The 19,450-nt window shown below is 44.1% G+C and overlaps 1 protein-coding gene across 1 annotated transcript; it reads left to right on the plus strand.

Annotated features, from left to right (window-relative positions):
* The first annotated feature begins 13,947 nt into the window (after positions 1-13,947).
* On the plus strand, positions 13,948-14,946 carry LOC140914020 (olfactory receptor 52E4-like). The gene has a single exon (XM_073350905.1). The coding sequence runs from the start codon at positions 13,948-13,950 to the stop codon at positions 14,944-14,946; it is 999 nt and encodes a 332-aa protein (XP_073207006.1).
* The last annotated feature ends 4,504 nt before the right edge of the window (positions 14,947-19,450 follow it).

The following is a 19,450-nucleotide window of genomic DNA, read 5'->3' on the forward strand; positions in this document are numbered from 1 at the left end:
ACTGGGGAGGCGGTCAATGTACCATTCACTGGGTTGCCACCTTTCTAATTGCTGGTAACTGGACCCCCCAAATACCATTCCTTTCTGCCAGAGTTTTGCCCCTGCTTTGCTTCTTCCCCAAGGACTTGCCCCTCTCTCTCACTCTTATCCTTCCCTCCCCCTATCACTCACAGGATGTTTTCCACCTCCCTCCCCTTGCCACCAGCTGGAAGGTAACAATTTTCGATTTTGTTTGTGGGAGGCAACTTTCACCGTGATTCCAGGGGCTACTTAGGCTCTTGAAAACTCTAGTTTTTGGCAGATAACAGCAATGAGTTGACAGGAACGCTGTATCTAATTCCTATAGGAAAAAAAAAAGAAAAATACATATTAAAACCCCTCAGCTCTCATACTAACATATTCTGACATCTTATGGGAAGTTATGTAAGAGACTTTGGTTAGATTGAAAAATTTAACCTATATTCTAATTTTCTTACTAACTCTGAAGAGAAAGAGACTCCATCAGGACTCCTGGTTTCTATCTCAGCTCTGGGAGAGAAGTGGGATGTAGTGGATGTAAAGGTAAAAATGAACAAGTCTTCTAAAATTGAATTATCCAAAGTATGCAATGAGCTGGGAACAAACTGGAACATGATGCTTCGATATGTTCTGATGAGAATCTGGAGATTCCCAAATTGCACAACAGGAATTAGTCCTTCTGAAGTGGTCTTTGGAAAACCCAGGCCCAGCTGGGAAAATGTACTGTACCCCCCAGATTGGGACACTATGAAAACACTGGCAACAACAATCTGAATAAACAGTCTCAAATATTGGGTGGGTACAGTCCAAGAAGAGGTGGATGAGGAGTTTTTCAAACAACTAACAAAAACATCCAAAGCAGAGGACTTGGTGGTAATGGGGGATTTCAACTGTCCAGACATCTCTTGGGCAAATAACACCGCAGGGAACAGATTATTCAATAAGTTATTGGAATGTATTGGAGACAATTTTTTTGTTCCAGAAGGTGGAGGCTTCTAGAAGCTATTAGGGGAGAGACTGTTCTAGACTTGATTTTGACAAACAAGGGGGAACTGGTTGAGAAATTGAAAATGGAAGGCACCTTGGGAGAAAGTGATCATGAAATGATAAAGTTCATGATTCTAAGGAATGGTAGAAGGGAAAACAGCAAAATAAAGACAATGGATTTCAAGAAGCAAGGCTTTAGCAAACTCAGGGTGTTGGTAGGTAAGATCTCATGGGAAGCAAGTCTAAGGGGAAAAATGATAGAAGATATCTGGCAGTTTTTCAGAGAGACATTATTAAGGGCACAGGACCAAACTATTGCACTGCGTAAGAAAGACAGGAAGTATGGCAAGAGAGCATCCTGGCTTAACCAGGAGATCAGGAATTATCTAAAAATCAAAAAAGAGTCGTACAACAAGTGGAAACAAGGTCAAATTACAAAGGAGGAATATAAACAAATAACACATATATTTAGGAGTAAAATTAGTAAGACTAGCTAGATCAAACTAGCTAGAGACATAAAGAGTAACAAGAAAACATTCTACAAATATATTAGAAGCAAGAGGAAGACCAAGGACAGGGTAGGCCCGTTACTAAATGAAGAGGGGAAAACGACAGAACATGTGGTAATGGCAGAAGTGCTAAATGACTTCTTTGTTTTGGTTTTCACCAAGACATTTGCCATAGAGAATGACAGTGAAAATTGGGTAGGTTCAAATGCTAAAATAGGGAAAGAACAAGTTAAAAGTTACTTAGACAAGTTAGATGTATTCAAGTCACCAGGGCCTGATGAAATGCATCCTAGAATACTCAAGGAACTGGCTGAGGCGATATCTGAGCCATTAGCTATTAACTTTGAAAAGTCATGGAAGACAGAGAGATTCCAGAAGACTGGAAAACAGCACATATAGTGCCTATCTATAAAAGGGGAAACATGGGAAACCAGGCAATTACAGACCAGTCAGCTTAACTTCTGTGCCACGTAAGATAATGGAGCAAATAATTAAGGAATCAATTTGCAAACATCTAGAAGATAACAAGGTGATAAGTGATAGTCAGCATGGATTTGTCAAGAACAAATTTTGTCAAACCAACCTGATATCTTTCTTTGACAGGGTAACAAGCCTTATGGATGGGGGGAAGCAGTAGATGTGGTATATCTCGACTTTAGTAAGGCTTTTGATAGTCTTGCATAACCTGCTCATTAAGAAACTAGGGAATACAACCTAGATGGAGCTACTATAATGTGGGTGGATAACTGGTTGGAAAACTGCTCCCAGAGAGTAGTTATCAATGGTTTACAGTCAGGCTGGAAGTGCATAACGAGAGGGATCAGTTCTGGGTCTGGTTCTTTTCAATGTATTCATCAAAGATTTAGATCATGGCTGTTATAAATATAAAGGGAAGGGTAATCACCTTTAAAATCCCTCCTGGCCAGAGGAAAAATCCTTTCACCTGTAAAGGGTTAAGAAGCTAAAGGTAACCTCGCTGGCACCTGACCAAAATGACCAATGCAAGACAAGATACTTTCAAAAGCTGGGAGGAGGGAGAAAAACAAAGGGTCTGGGTCTGTCTGTATGCTGCTTTTGCCGGGGACAGAACAGGAATGACTTAGTAAGTAATCTAGCTAGGTATGTGTTAGATTATGATTTCTTTAAATGTCTGAGAAAATAGCTGTACTGAATAAAATGACTATTTCTGTCTGCCTGTCTTTTTTGTAACTTAAGGTTTTGCCTAGAGGGATTCTCTATGTTTTGAATCTAATTACCCTGTAAGGTATTTACCATCCTGATTTTACAGAGGTGATTTTTTTTTTTTTTACTTCTATTAAAAGTCTTCTTGTAAGGAAACTGAACGCTTTATCATTGTTCTAAGATCCAAGGGTTTGCGTCTGTGGTCACCTATGCAAATTGTTGAGGATTTTTACCAAACCTTCCCCAGGAAGTGGGGTGCAAGGGTTGGGAGGATTTTGGGGGGAAAGACGTTTCCAAACAACGTTTTCTCAGGAACCCAGATAAAGTTTGGTGGTGGCAGTGGAAGTCCAAGGGCAAAGGGTAAAATAGTTTGTACCTTGGGGAAGTTTTAACCTAAGTTGGTAAAAGTAAGCTCAGGAGGTTTTCATGCAGGTCCCCGCATCTGTACCCTAGAGTTCAGAGTGGGGAAGGAACTTTGACAATGGCATAGAGAGTACACTTATTACATTTGCAGATGATATCAAGCTGGGAGGTGTTGCAACTGCTTTGGAGGATATGATGAAAATTCAAAATGATCTGGACACACTTAAGAAGGAACAATCAGTTGCACACATACAAAATGGGAAATGACTGCCTAAGAAGGAGTACTGAGGAAAGGCATCTAGGTGTCATTGTGGACCACAAGCTAAATATGAGTCAACAGTGTACCGCTGTTGCAAAAAAAGCAAACATCATTTTGGGATGTATTGGTAGGTATGTTGTAAGCAAGACACAGAAGTAATTCTTCCATTCTACTCATCCAACAAAGCTTATTACAATTAAAAAATACAAGATTGGCCAAAAATACTGGACCGTGCAGACATTTACAAACAAATGCAGGAGCAAAAAGTCCAGTGTTTTTACAATCTGCTACATTTAATAAGGTTTCAAGTTTAAATCGTAATAACAATGAAAGCCTTCATAGCATTATGGCAATCCCAAGGTAAATGCAAAATCCAATCAAAGTATACTATTCCAACAGTATGGGAACGTTGGTAAATAATACTTATGTACAGCACTATCCCACTGTGCACCTAGTGACTAAAACTGTCTTAGAAACAAATCAGGCTTGTTGTACAAAACGTAATGGATGGTGGCTGTGTAAATGCTATGCTACAATTAATACCAATGACACAAAAAGAGGCTGGGCCCGATTGGTACAAAAAGAATTAATCAATGAGCTGGTACAAATGCAAGATGGGGTCTGTGCTCTGGGCTATTCCGATTTTTCTATACATGGAAACATTTGTTCTGAAATCAATAGAGAATTTTGTGTGCAAGTCACTAGCACCGTCCAAATCGAAACCCATGCCTTCTGGCCAGCAAGTAGTGCCAGTGAAATTATTACTCCTTCTGGCAACCTACACGATTTATTGAGTCAATTGTTTTCCCAGCTGGAGTGATTACAATTCAACATACATGACTTGGTGGCAAGAACCAAGGAAGCCTTAATACCCGTAGCTCATCTTATCCAACAACGAAGCAAAGAAGTAGAAAGAGAGGGGGAAAGACCTTGGTGGGCAATTCCAGGGGATGTCACTCTACACCCATTAGTCCAAACACTTGTAACGCTGGTGGGAATACAAGCCATAGCAGTAATTGCACTGATGGGAATGTGTTGCTATCTGCAACCTCAAACCAAAAAAGCCAAATTACAACACCGGGTTCAGAAAGGAATGGACCTAGCTATCAACTCTGCCACAGTAATGAATAATCATTATAAGGAATAATCAAATGCTTATTAATGTTTTAAAAAACAAATACTTGTACTTGTGCAGTTTGTAAGGGCTGTTGGACATCTGTACACTCGGATACTCTGTGAAGTGTGTTGATCCAAAAGTGTCCTATGAGAACTGTTTAAGGTACAAACATATATTATTATATACGCATTTACATCTATGTCTGCATACCGACTATCGACATTACTCATCTAATATCATGTATTATAAGTTATATAGGGAATATTTCTGGGTTTTTAACTATTCAAAAAAATCATGTAATCCCTCAAATATATTAATATATATACCTATAACATTCTATAAGGTATAAGAACAATCCACTTATAATCCTGAACAAAGCCCATTTCCTTGACCACCTACTAAGTATAAAGACCTCTTCATGTCACCCACAGGTTATCAGAGCAAAACTCTCCTCCTCAGACGTGGTCCCGGGCCCCACATTCACACGTCCACAGTGAGAAACAATTAAAAAATACAATTTGTCCATCAGTCGTATGAGGAAATGTGCTGACTGAAGGACAGATGGGGCATGAATGTGTGAATCTCCTGCCTTCCAAACTAAATTTGGCCTCCAGGACCTCTCTCCTACCTTTCCCTCTGTTACGGGCACTAAATGTACCACGACCACCAGCTTCTCCCCAACACTACACGTAAGTGGGTCTGGACGTCTTGCGAGATCTGCTACCTTCACACAACCCAGGCAATTCACCATGTATTGTTCTGGATTATCACAAACCCAGCTATCTATATTTCTAATGGTCAAATCCCCACTGCAGTTACTGCTTGGTAAGGTTTGCCAAAGCTGAAGCTCTTTGGGATGGAGTGACAGAGGGCTGGCTCAGAAGTTCATGCCCAGCACCTTGTTATACTATCCTACTTGGCAATGATTTCTTCTGTGCAGCTCGGGGCATTAAGGGTAAGCTTGCACCAAGAAGGAACAATCTGCTGGGACCCCAGAGGGAAAGGATAAAGTCCCAGGAAGTGCTGAAGGAATGAGAGAGCATCTCCTTGATTCCTCTGCAGCAGGGAGAAGCTGCATGCTTCCAGAGGTGCAGGTGGTTGAGACCAGCTCCTGCCCTGAAGCTGAAGGTGACATCTCCTCAGAGTGGGAGAAGTGTCAGGGAGAAAAATGACCAGATTCAGTTTAGCAAGGGGAAAATCCTATGCTCAGGAGCAAAGGAAGATGTCTTCCAGAGGGGAGCCCAGAGAAGGGTGATGGAATCGTATAAACCACTGAGGGGGGATCTGAGGGTTCCTTTAACACTGCCGCGGGAGGCAACACCACCTCAGAAAGAGCTGCGGGGTGTAGTGCCTGCAGATGAGAAAACTTTCCAGGCTTTTAGGTCGGAGCCCTTCACCGCTGAACAGAGGATAGAGAGCATTGGGTATGCATGTAGCGGGGCTCAGGAGGAAACTGGGGGAGGACAGGAATGTCCCCGCACTGATCACAAGGGGGGGGGATGCCCAGAACAGAATGGCTGATTCAGCATCTGTGCACCCAGGCACCCAACCTGTGTCTCAGGCTTTGAGAGGGAACTGTAGACAGAGGGATGATGGAGGGTACCCAAATCCAGCTCTCCATTTTTCAGGACTTTGTTCCTTACATGCTTGTGAAAACTAACTCTGTCTCTTTAAAACAGGATGCAGATCCTACTGAATAAAGGGTTGTCTGTGAAAATGCTAATGACCCACCTGGCAGAGGGGAGGAAGAAATATCCTGGGCTGGTAAGGAGGCAGTTGCCCGGAAAGAGCTGCCGGGAAAGACACACCTCTTAGCCCAGAGAGCACAGATCACAACCCTCTGGGAAAGGGGTGGGAAAGTCCCAGTGCTGGGAGTGGGGAGTGCAGGAAAGCCTGAGTGGAGAGGTGGAATTTTTGAATGAACATAACCCTGGAGTTGGGAAACAGCACCACAGAGGTCTAGCCAACATGCAAAGTCCCTTTACGTCCTTACCTCACCAGACCCTGGAATGCAAAGACCCCAAAGATGACCTTCAACTGAAATCCCTGCTGAAAGGGGCACGGAGAGGAAAGGAAACCCGGTAAATAAACACATGGTAAGGTTCGGGGAGGAGTTGAAAGACACAATGGGTATTGAACAAACCAAACTGTACAAGCAGAAGGCTTGGTATTATAAAAAAATACTTGAAAACACCTACCTGTGATAAAAGATTTGGTGTTATTGTTAAATCTCATGATGCAAAGTTTGAAGCAAATGATAAATCTTACAATAAAGAGCTTGGTACTGACAGTAAATCCTATGAAAATGTGTAACATGCATGATTTTGGGGAAAAGCTTTTGGACATGATAGGAGTAGTTATCAAGAAGCTTCTATGGAGATAGGGCTTCTCACCTAACACCTGTAAACAAGCTCAAAGCTTGTCACAGCAGGGAAACCATAATACACCTAAAAAGAACAGGAGTACTTGTGGCACCTTAGAGACTAATAAATTTATTAGAGCATAAGCTTTCATTGGCGACAGCCCACTTCATCGGATGCATAGAATGGAACATAGAGTAAGAAGATAGATAATGTAAAGGAAAAATCTAGCAGGCCTAAACTTCTAGGCCTAAAACTTTGGTCAAGTTCACTGTCTGTATGAAGCATAAGAAGAGTGAGGAAAATTCCATTAAGGGGCAATTGCAACAGCACAGCTTAAAAAATGTAACCACAACCGCTAAAAGTTAAAAAAAAAACAACAAAACATTAACTGCAAAAGAAACACCTGTCAATACCAGGAAAAGCTTTTTTTTGCTAAACTCCAAGTAAGGAAAAGTTACCGTTGAAGCTTGCACTAAATGCCAAATAAGGAAAATGCTGTTAAAGAAAGTGGGTCTGGCAAATTGTGGTTTTCAGCAATATAAGCTCCTGTATTTCTGTTTACGTCAGAGGAGCTCCAGCTGACTCTCCCTGTAGGTGCCTGCTTAAATAAAGAAGCCTCAGGCTTTGTTCTGGTCCAAACACAATGCATGGTTAATTTTTCCACGACAATATATACATACAGAGAAGGTGGAAGTTGTCATAGAAACTGTGAGAGGCTAATTAATTAAGATGAACTATTATCAGCATGAGAAAAAAACTTTTTGTAGTGATAATCAAGATGGCCCATTTAGACAGTTGACAAGAAGGTGGGAGGATACTTAACATGTGGAAATAGATTCAATATGTGTAATGATCCAGTCTCTATTCAAAGCCAAGTTACTGGTATCTAGTTTGCATATTAATTCAAGCTCAGCAGTTTGTCGTTGGAGTCTGTTTTTGTGGAAGGGGAAACTGAGGCACATCACTGCATTGCATTGGTGAATATCTCTATTGAGTTACTACCAGTTACAAAAGCACAGTGGATAACAATGCTGCAAAGATACAAATACAGATTTTCTAGCAACCCAGAAAAGCCACACACAACTTTTGAAGAACACATGGGGAAAACACTACAATACTTACAACTCTTGTGAGTTGAATGTTCTAACCTTAAACAGGGCCTTGGTCACGCTGCCTTCGCAATAGTCAGTGACTAACGCACCTGCAGTAAACTCAAGAGGGGAGCTGTGATATTCTGCACCTCAAAGCACCACCCTGGCGTCCTCATAAAGTAACTCCTCACTTAACGTTGTAGTTATAATCCTGAAAAATGTGACTTTATGCAAAACGACGTTAAGCGAATCCAATTGCCCCATAAGAATTAATGTAAATTGGCGGGCGGGGGGCGGTTAGGTGCCAGGATTTTCTTTTTGCCAGACAAAAGTCATTATATACATATACATTATAAGCTTTAAACAATTTTAAACAAAGAGTTTAATATTGTGCACAGCAATGAGTGACTGTGAAGCCTGGTTGAGGTGGAGGAGTCAGAGGGTGGGCTATTTCCCAGGGAATTCCTTGCTGCTAAATGATGAAGTAGCACTCGGCTGAGCCCTCAGGGGTTAGCACGTTGCTGTTACTGTCGTCTCACGCTCTACAAGGCAGCATGGGCGGACGCAGGAGGGAGGAAACACAATAGACGCAGGCCAGGGGCTGCAAACACTTCCCAGCAAAAAACGAACATGATGATGAAGCCCACGCTACCCCACTGGAGAGCGCCACTCCCTCCTCCTGATGGCACCTGCACGGCCGCACAGGCGCTGACTTTCCAAAGTGCTGGGGAGGGGGCGGGGGGGCTGCACGAGTGAAAGAGAGAGACGTGGGTTGCCCCTTTAAGTACGCTGACCCCACTTCCAGTACGCTGCCCTTTTAATCAGATCAACAAGTTCAGACAGGAAGCAGCTGCTTCCAGCAAGTTCCCTCCTTTCTGTGCCTGAGCCCTATCCCCCCTTCTCTGCTTTGTGGAGAGGGGGTATGGAGCAGGGGGGCAGGCGCAAGGGGACATCCTCTCCCCGCCCCTCCCACCCAGCAAGCAGGAGGCTCCCGGGAGCAGCTCCAAGACAGAGGGCAGGAGCAGCAGGGCAGTGGGAGGAAGGCCCCCTGAACTGGTGCTGGGCAGCTGCTAAGCCTCATTCCTTGCATGGAATTTAGGGGAGCTGATAGGGGGGCTTCTGCCCTCTCCCTTCTCATCCCCACGAGCAGGGGCTCCTCCAGAGAGCCCTGCAAGCAGTGGACAGATCCAGCAGGTGAAGGACGTTGTAAGGGAGAATTGCACAATTTTAAACGAGCCTGTTCTCTAATAGATCAGCAATGTAACAAGGACGCAGCATGAACCGGGACAACGTCAAGTGAGGCACTACTGTATGTACCACAGTGATATGATTCTGGTGTGTTTTCTGTAAAGTATGTCACGTATGGTTTCAATGGAAAAGTTTCGATTTGTTAAATAGGATTAGTGTATTTGTGTGCATGTATCATTTTTGTACCTAAAGTTATGAAGATTACCTCTATACCAGCATTTCAAATGTGTTTGTCCCTGGGTAACATCCACCCACAGACTAACAGGGCTGCTACTCTGAAACCTTCCACAAGGTAGTTTACATCCAGTCTAGCCAGCACATTGTGGATGCACCATTCAAGATAATGGCCCATTAAGAAACACGATAAGCCTTAGAAGAAGTTTATGCCCACCTGATGGACTTTCCTGTGAATGTTCTAGCCAGGATATGAGTGATGACCCCTGTCAAGGTTACTTCCCCACGCTGAACTCTAGGGTACAGATGTGGGGACCTGCATGAAAGACCCCCTGAGCTTATTCTTACCAGCTTAGGTTAAAAACTTCCTCAAGGTACAAATTTTGCCTTGTCCTTGAACCCTATGCTGCTACCACCAAGCGATTGAAACAAAGAACAGGGAAAAAGCCCACTTGAAGACATCTTCCCCCAAATATCCCCCCAAGCCCTATACCTCCTGTCCTGGGGAAGGCTTGATAATAATATCCTCACCAATTGGTACAGTTGAACACAGACCCAAACCCTTGGATCTTAAGAACAATGAAAAATTAATCAGGTTCTTAAAAGAAAAAAAAATAATTAAAGAAAAGGTAAAAGAATCACCTCTGTAAAATCAGGATGGTAAACACTTTACAGGGTAATCAGATTCAAAACATAGAGAATCCCTCTAGGCAAAACCTTAAGTTACAAAAAGACACAAAAACAGGAGTACACAGTCCCTCCAGCACAGCAAATTTTATAAGTCAAAACACAAAGAAAACCTAACACATTTTCTCGCTAGATTGCTTACTAACTTTACAGGAGTTGGAAGGCTTGCATCCTTGATCTCTTCCCGGCAAAGGTATCAAACAGACAGACAAAACCCTTTGTCCCCCCTCTCCAGATTTGAAAGAATCTTGTCCCCTCATTGGTCATTTTGGTCAGGTGCCAGTGAGGTTATCTTAGCTTCCTAACCCTTTACAGTGAAAGGATTTTGTCTCTGGCCAGGGGGGATTTTATAGCACTGTATTCAGAAAGATGGTTATCCTTCCCTTTATATTTATGACAGCCCCTGCTATGAATTATCAAAACATGCAAGGGCACGTGACCAACTTCTGTGACACTGGACTCCATCTTGTTTCTGAACTTTTCCACTAACTGCGCTGGGTGCTTTTGCTTGTAATAATGAAGTTCCCTCCACCTGGCAGAAGATATAACTGGGGGAAGTGACATCATCACTTGGACTCACTCCCCCACATCTCAACACCTGGAAACACAATAGGAAAAAAAGGAATGAAGTGTGGCTGTGGTCACAGGCTACAGGGATTTCTAGCCTGTGTATGAAAGACTGGTGGATGGTTTGTACCATCAGGGTGAGACACGGCTTGACTCAAATCCTGTACAGTGTAGAGAACTTAGATTGCAATTTTGTTGTTTATAACCAACTTTCCACTGTTCGCTATTACTTATAATCTCTAAAAATCTATCTTTCTGTACTTAAGAAATCTGTTTTATATTTTTACACCTAATACAGTGTGTGTTTTGAAATGAAACACCTGCTCAGGAAATGGGGTTGGTGTATTCTTCACTCCACACTGAGGGAGGGGTGGACTGGAAAATAAAATTCCACTGGTCAGGCTTTTCAGCTGGGCATCATGGTACTGTTCTGGGGTCCTAGCCTGGGAAGCTGGAGGGAATTTGCTGGCACCTCTCTATTGTTGGTTCATGAGTGGCTAGTGAATGCTTTCATGTAACTGCAGCTGGGTGTGTCCCTGTCTATGTATGGCTGTGTAAGTGCAAGACCTGGTGATTATTGGAGCTTGTCAGAGCTTCCCAGTGTGAGAGGGGGCCCAGATTGGTGTGCCAGAAGGGTCAGCAGTACCTCAGTTCCAGGTTACACCCTGGGGAAAGCCATCACACCCACCACATGAACAGGCCCTGCTAGACTGTGAGTCCATTTCCCTTTTATCATGAGTTCAATTATTGACGGAGATGTTTACGACAGAGAAGTCAGGATTCTGAGCCCAAGAGTTCTTATCTCTCTTTGGGAAGGTCCCTTAATTACTGTTTACTCCTAAAGCTGGATAAATAGCATAGAAGGGCAGAAATGAAAAGAGACATTGGCTAGAGTGTCTCTGGTGTCCAACCTGTTTGCATCCAGATGCCGTTTCTCTGCTAGAGGCTGAACTCTCCCCACTGGGACTACACAGAGCTATATTATAAATGGTGCACACCCCGGTGTTTGCTCTCGGTGTGGGATGTTGCTGCAGAGGTGGAGTGAGAGAGGTGTGGGATACAGCTACCTGAGAGGGAAGACACTTCGGTCTCAGAATTCACAGGTACCATCTCTTGCTGAGGGGCTCACCTTCTCAACAAACCCAGTGTAACATAGGCATGATGGGAGAGAAAGTCTGTGGTCCTTTCCGCTCTGCACGGCCATTAAACATCCCAGAGCCCTTGCCATGGGGGATGAGTTTGCTCCATTATCATCAGCCAAAATGTGCCTCTTTTCTCTACCTCCCCAGCTGATGATCTCCAGCCCCAAGGTGGCTGCATTTCAGTGGCACAGTGTAACCTTCAGGATGAAAGTTGTTTGTAGATGGACAATGCAAGGTCAAATTCTGAGGCCATGGCCTGTAGTTTGCTCAGGCCCCACTAAGACAAAACTCCCATTGGAGTAAGGACTCAGTAAAGATCTCAGGAGCCAGCTGTGTGTAAATGCACAGGTACTTCCTCCTCCTCCTCTTGCATTTCAGGGCTCTGGCTGTTAACGGGGGATGGGTGGGTTGGGGACAGACTGTTATCTGACTTCTATCTGCTATAAGGCATGGAGGTGTGAGGGCTCCTCACTGGAACAATTCTAAGAAAGTTTCAACATGGGCAAGACATGTTTTATCCTAGCTTCATTCGAGAAGTTGGCCAAACTGTTCTGCCTGAAACTTTCAAAAAAACAATTCAGCTCGAAGCAGACACCCTGCATGGGAAATTTCAGGCCAAAAGATTAAAGTTTGGCAAATGTATAAGCAAATGAAAATGTGGTCTCCTAATTGAAGTCAGACATCCTTAACTAACGGTGGTGCTACCAGTGATTTTCTATTTCTTCCAGATCATTGATGAAAATGTTGAATAGCATCAGGTCTGGAACTGATCCCTGGAGAACCCCACTGGCAAAAGCCCCATACACTGACAATGGCCCATTGACAACTGCTTTCTGAGATCAGTCAGTTAGCCAGTTTTTAGTCCATTTAACATGTGCTCTGTTGATATTGTATATTGTTCATTTTTTATCTGAATATTTTCCCCTACTAAATAAAATACCTCACAGAAACCTAAGTCTGTTGCATCTGCGTGATTCCCTTCATCAACCAAACATACACTCTCATTAAAGGATGAAATCAGGTTTATTTCACAAGATCAGTTTTTCATAAACCATGTGGTTGACTGGCATTAATTATATTCCTAGACTTCTTTTAACCAATCCCATATCAGCTTCCTAACCTTGCACATCTGTTTTTTAAATATTCTCTTTATTTTTTTCATAGTGTATGTTTCACACAGAACTGTCTGTATTTGCCTTTTTTTTCATTTTTTGGCTCTGTTGCTGCCTGATTGTCTACTTCTGGTTCCAAAAGAGACGTGCTGTTGATTAGTCAGTTCATAAGTCTGGTGTTTGTAACTCTAAAGTTCTACTGTAGATCACTGTTTAAAGCAGTGGTCCCCAACCTTTCTGTGGGAATATTCCCAGAAGACTGTGGCGGGCCCCAGACACCCCACCGCCGAAACGCCGCTGAGAAGTGGCAGCGGCAAGAAGTGTTGCTGCCGAAATGCCGCCGAGAAATGGCAATGCTTCTCGGCGGCATTCCAGCGGGCGGTTCTCTGGTGGCCAAGCTCGCCGGCAGCATTTCTGTGGCACTGTGTCCTGCGGGCGCACGCAACTGCCCCAGCGGGTGCCATTGTGCCACGGGCACTATACGTTGGGGACCCCTGGTTTAAAGCCTTCCTTGACTGTTAATGGACTCAAAGGTGTTTCAGCACTTCAGGAGATATGAGTACTTCATACTGCTTCTTTCTGAATGAAAAACAAAAATATTTCTCAAACACATCTACTTGAACACATGCAAAAGTTACAAGTTTCCTTTGTAATTAGTTCTAAAGCTTTTATAAGATTTCTTTTGTTCTTAATATGCTTAATAACCTCCTTTTTGTTATCCTTAGCCCTGCACAGCATGGCTTTTTCCCTGATGTTTTTGATGTCCCTTATCAATTTTCACAATTTCCTATTTGTATTATTTGCTACTTTCCATTTTCCACATTTGTTATATGTTGCTGCTGGTGCCTATTAAAGCTTCCCACACCATGATGGGTAAAAATTATTGACACATGGAGCACCATAAAATATGGACTTGGCATTAGTAGGGTCAGTTGTTCATAATTCATTTATCTGAATAGTGAAAATGTCATGTATCTGTGTGTGAAGAGCGACCAATGTGCTTCGCCCATGAGAACAGCCCCCAGTAATGCATGTAGTTTCTCTTATTAACATTGTCTCTCCATCCAGGCATTTGTATTGTGACCCTCACCCTAGACAGATACAGGAAGTCAGGGGGACGTACGGTACATGCAGGAGACACCGTTCTGCCTCAGAGTTGGACACCTTCTTCCCTACTCCATGTCAGATTCCAACACAACTCACTTCACCAACCCCTCCACCTTCATCCTGCTGGGCATTCCTGGCCTGGAGGAAGCCCATGTCTGGCTCTCTATCCCTTTCTGCACCATGTATGCTATAGCCGTCTTTGGGAACTTCACCATCCTGTTCATCGTGAAGACGGAGCTGAGCCTCCATGTTCCCATGTACTATTTCCTCTGCATGCTGGCTGTCACCGACCTGGTCCTGTCCACGTCCACCCTGCCCAAAATGCTGAGCATCTTCTGGTTCAATTCCAGGGAGATCGATTTCAGTGCCTGCCTCACCCAGCTGTACTTGATTCACTGCTTCTCAGGAATGGAGTCTGGGATCTTTGTGGCCATGGCTGTTGATCGCTACGTGGCCATCTGCCATCCCCTGAGACATTCCACCATCCTGACAAACCCTATGGTGGCCAAGATTGGCCTGGCCGTGGTGCTGCGGGGTGTCATGCTCGCACTGCCCTATCCCTTCCTAGTGAGGCAATGGTCATACTGCAAAACCAACATCATCCCCCATACACACTGCGAGCACATGGCCGTGGTTAAGCTGGCCTGCACCGACACCCGTGTCAGCAGTTACTATGGCCTCTTTGTGCTATTGTGTGTGCTTTGTGTAGATGTGTTTTTTATTGCAGTGTCCTATACCCAGATCCTCAGGGCCATCTTCAGCCTCCCTACAAAGGATGCTCGGCTCAAGACATTTGGGACTTGCTTCTCCCACCTCTGTGTCATCTTAGCCTTCTACCTCCCAGGTCTCTTCTCATCCCTCATGTCCCGGTTTGGCCAGAATGTGGCTGTGCATTTCCATGTTCTCATTGCCAACGTGTACCTCCTGGTTTCCCCCATGATAAACCCCATCATCTACGGAGTGAGGACCAAACAGATCCAGGACAGGCTGCTTCATCTCTTTACTCATAAAGGAACCTAAATTTTCTCCTGGTGCTCTGGCTCTCAGACCAAGCTCTGTACCCAGCTGGCTGGTGACATGGTGCTGAGCCCTCTTCCCTGAATTACTGACTGGACAGTCAAAGTGACATTAAAGCCTTTCCTGACTTTACTGTGTTGTGTCAGTGTGACAAACTGGGGAATCAGTCTGTGTACATCTCATTCACACATAGGGTTGCCACATTCTAATTGTAATTATAATTGTAACTGGACACATGAGGCCTTGTCTCTGACCTGTCCCTTTGCCCAAGGACCCACCCCTGCTCCACATCTTCCCTCAAGGCCCAACCCATTTCTCTGCCTTTTCCCACAATGTCACTTTCCCACAATGTCCCCCTCTGTCACTTTCTCCCCCATCCCCTGTCACTCGCTGTTATCTTCACCTCCCTCCCGCACAGTCCTGCCCTGCTGGAAACTTTATGATTTCCTGAACATGATTATCCTATTTGTGTGCATATGTCATTGCTGTATCTGAAGTTGTGAATATTGACTATGTATCTGTATTTCAAAATGTAGTTATGCCTAGGGAACCCCCACTAGACAATATGCTTTCAGACTATATAGCTGAGTGGCGAAGGGCCTATACAGGGCAATGAGCCATTAGGAAAAACAATAGGCCTTAACAGAAACTTATCCCCCACCTGAGGAGCCTTCCTCAGGATGCTACAGACAGGCTCCATGTAATGGCTGCCATGATTCTACAAGAACATGTGATGTGGCCACATGCCTCTAGACTCAATCTTGGGATGTCAGTGCTTTTCCACAGACCGGTCTGGGAACCTCGCTTTAAAATAAATGGTTCCCGCCATACACAAAAGGTATATAAGGCAGGGAGTGACATCATCTAGGTTTGTTCACTCCCCTCCCAGAAGACTCCTGGACACACCAGAGGAACAAAGACTGAAATGGGGGAAGTGCTGGATCCAGGCTAAAGGGATGTTTAGCCTGTGAATGGAACACCTGGGGCTTCCAAGCTGTAAAGCAAGTGTAGCTGGCCCCATAAGAATCTGCTGCCTACTTGTATCATCTCTTAGGGTGAGAATATGTTATTTATAACTAATCTGTTTCGCATTTTCAGTTTAGTTTCTGTATTTTATTTTCTAGGTTATCTGCTTTAATCTCTTTGCTATCCCTTATAATCACTTAAAAATCTATCTTTTGTAGTTAATAAATTTGTTTTACTTTATCTAAACCAGTGTGGGAGTCATAATTCAGGGGCAAAAGGCTGCTATATATTCCTCTCCATACTGAGAGTGGGGGCAAATTTTATGAGCTTGCGATGTACAGTTCCCTGTGCAAGGCAAGATCGTATAATTTTGGGTTTATGCTCCAGAGGGGGTTTGTGCCTGAGAAGCTGGATGGTGCCCAAGGTTCAGCCTTCCCAGGCAGGGGCTGGCCAGAGAGCCTGTCTATGTCTGACAGCTCAGTGTGTCCCTACCCATAAATATGCTGGTGAAAGTGCAGGCTGAAGCTTGGGGGACTTTACAGTTTGCCACAGCAGTACGGTAAGAGGGAGCCCAGGCTGGTGGGTGGCGGGGCTGAGTGGTACCCCAGTTCCAGGTGACACTCTGGGGGAAGCCATCACAGCTGTATAAAAGCAGCTGAGGTTTGGAATCAGGGTTGTGAGGCAGGCGGGGGATATTGTGCATCATACAGCTTGTGGGCCCTAAAGCTCAGTTGCAAAATCCTGAAAGAAAAGACCATTGTGTGGTTTATTTCTTTAGCTTTCAGCTCCTTTTGGCTCCTCCTGGCTGGGGGTCTGTAGCAGGCAAGGTCCCTGCAATGGGGATGGGCTGAGAGCCCTTTTCCCTGAGCCAGGCCTCGGGGATATGACAAGGGATCAGGTATGAAGATAGGAGGACAACAGCTGGGAGAGGTGGAAGGATAAGCTGGAAATGAGGGATGCTAGATAGAGGATGGGGTGGCTTTAGTAACTGACAGAGAGGGAGATGGGGGAGCCTATACAGAAAGGATGGGCTCCACCTAAACTGAAATGGAACCAGATTTCTTGGGTGGTGGCAGCATTACCAGCCTGGAGTGGCAAGTTTTATTTTCTGGAGTCCTTGCGGACCCTCACCTTCTGCACTCAAAGTGCCAGAGTGGGGAATCAGACTTGACACCATGCAAGATCTTTCCCCGCTGTCAAGAAACAAACATGCGCTGTCACACCACAAATATTGCTTAAATTACACTTAAAATGTTCCCATTTTCTCCAACTCTCTATTTTTGGGGGGAATGGCAGTACCCCAGTGTGGCCAGTTAGTCCCATCTGTCTGTGAGGGGCATTCCTTTGCCTACAATGGGGTTTGGGCCATGTTACCAGGTAGGGCCATATAGGCTGTTACACACAGATGCGGATTCTCCTGGTAATGCCTTGGTCTTCCCAGATCTCCCCAGGGTTGCACTTTTCTAGGACCTTTTTCCAAGAACACTTTTTGAGGAGCTACTCCTTTACGTGTGCCGAATGATAAAAGCAACTGCTGCTCTTAAGCAGCCATTTTATTGCTGTGTTCTCCTGGGCTGTATCTCCTTCTCTTCTGACTGGTAAGTAATCTTAGCTCCTGTTTACTTACTCTTTAGTATGTCTAAGGGTGGCCGAGTCTCACAAAATTAAATACCATCCATGAAGTTCATTTCAGTGATGTTTAATCTCTCAAATCCTTCTAACTTAATTATTTGTATTTATCCCAACTATTTGTATAAACCCTTCAGTGCACATTAACCCAAACCAATCTGAACAATTTGTAAACGAAAATGTATTAAGATCCATGCTGCTAACATCCATCCTTTACTCTATATAGTGACTTTTTAAGAGATATTTAAAGTTTGGTACCTCAGCTACTTTTGAGTCATCATTAATTTCATTGCCCCCTTCATTAATTAATGCACAGGCTTTTTCTCTAATACTATTTTCCCCCTTGACAAACTTTGAAGTTAGTGGTGAAAGATCAAGTTACAACACATCATTTGAAAATTTCCTTCATGATGAATTAGAAAGATCTCCAAACATATCACACCAAAGAATAACTGAGAGCAGCAGTTCTCAGCCAGCAGTGCGAGGCCCCCTGGGGTCCATGAGCTGGTTTCAGAGGGTCCACCAAGCAGGGCCAGAGTTAGACTCGCCAGGGCTCAGGGCAGAAAGCCAAAGTCCAGCTGTTCAGAGATGAAGCCTGGGGCTCTGAGCCCTGCCATCTGGGGCTGAAGTTGAAGCCTGAGCAATTTTGCTTTGCGGGGCTCGCTGTGCCATGGGGGCCCAAATAATTGCCCTACTTGCTATCCTCTAATGCCGGCTCTGGCTTTTATATGCAGGAAACCAGTTCTGGTGGCATTGGTGAACTGTGGAGTTTTTATAGTATACTTTGGGGAAGGATTTAGAGTAGCAGCCGCGTTAGTCTGTAGCTGCAAAAAGATCAGGAGTACTAGTGGCACCTTAGAGACTAACAAATTTATTTGAGCATAAGCTTTCATGAGCTACAGCTCACTTCATCGGATGCATACCGTGGAAAATACAGTACAGAGATTTTATATATACAGAGAACATGAAACAATGGGTGTTACCATACAGACTGTAACGAGAGTGATCAGGTAAGGTGAGCTATTACCAGCACGAGAGAGAGAAAACTTTTGTAGTGATAATCAAGGTGGGCCATTTCCAGCGGTTGACAAGAACGTGTGAGGAACAGTCCGGGGGGGACGGAATAAACATGGGGAAATAGTTTTACTTTGTATAATGACCCATCCACTCCCAGTCTTTATTCAAGTCTAATGTAATGATGTCCAGTTTGCAAATTAATTCCAATTCAGCAGTCTCTCATTGGAGTCTGTTTTTGAAGTTTTTTTGTTGAAGAATTGCAACTTTTAGGTCTGTAATCGCGTGACCAGAAAGATTGAAGTGTTCTCCGACTGGTTTTTGAATGTTATAATTCCTGATATCTGATTTGTGTCCATTTATTCTTTTACGTAGAGACTGTCCAGTTTGGCCAATGTACATGGCAGAGGGGCATTGCTGGCACATGATGGCCTAGATCACATTGGTAGATGTGCTGGTGAACAAGCCTTTGACAGTGTGGCTGATCTGATTAGGCCCGATGATGGTGTCCCCTGAATAGATATGTGGACACAGTTGGCAACGGGCTTTGTGGCAAGGATAGGTTCCTGGGTTAGTGTTTTTGTTGTGTGGTGTGTGGTTGCTGGTGAGTATTTGCTTCAGGTTGGGGGGCTGTCTGTAAGCAAGGACTGGCCTGTCTCCCAAGATCTTGAATAGGCTTGAATAAACACTGGGAATGGATGTGTCATTACACAAAGCAAAACTATTTCCCCATGTTTATTTCCCCCTCCCCCACTGTTCCTCAGACGTTCTTGTCAACTGCTGGAAATGGCCCACCTTGATTATTACTACAAAAGGTTTTTTTTCTCTCCTGCAGGGAATAGCTCACCTTACCTGATCACTCTGGTTACAGTGTGTATGATAACACCCATTGTTCCAT

The sequence above is a fragment of the Lepidochelys kempii genome, chromosome 1 (assembly GCF_965140265.1).
Source record: "Lepidochelys kempii isolate rLepKem1 chromosome 1, rLepKem1.hap2, whole genome shotgun sequence".
Lineage (NCBI taxonomy): Eukaryota > Metazoa > Chordata > Testudines > Cheloniidae > Lepidochelys > Lepidochelys kempii.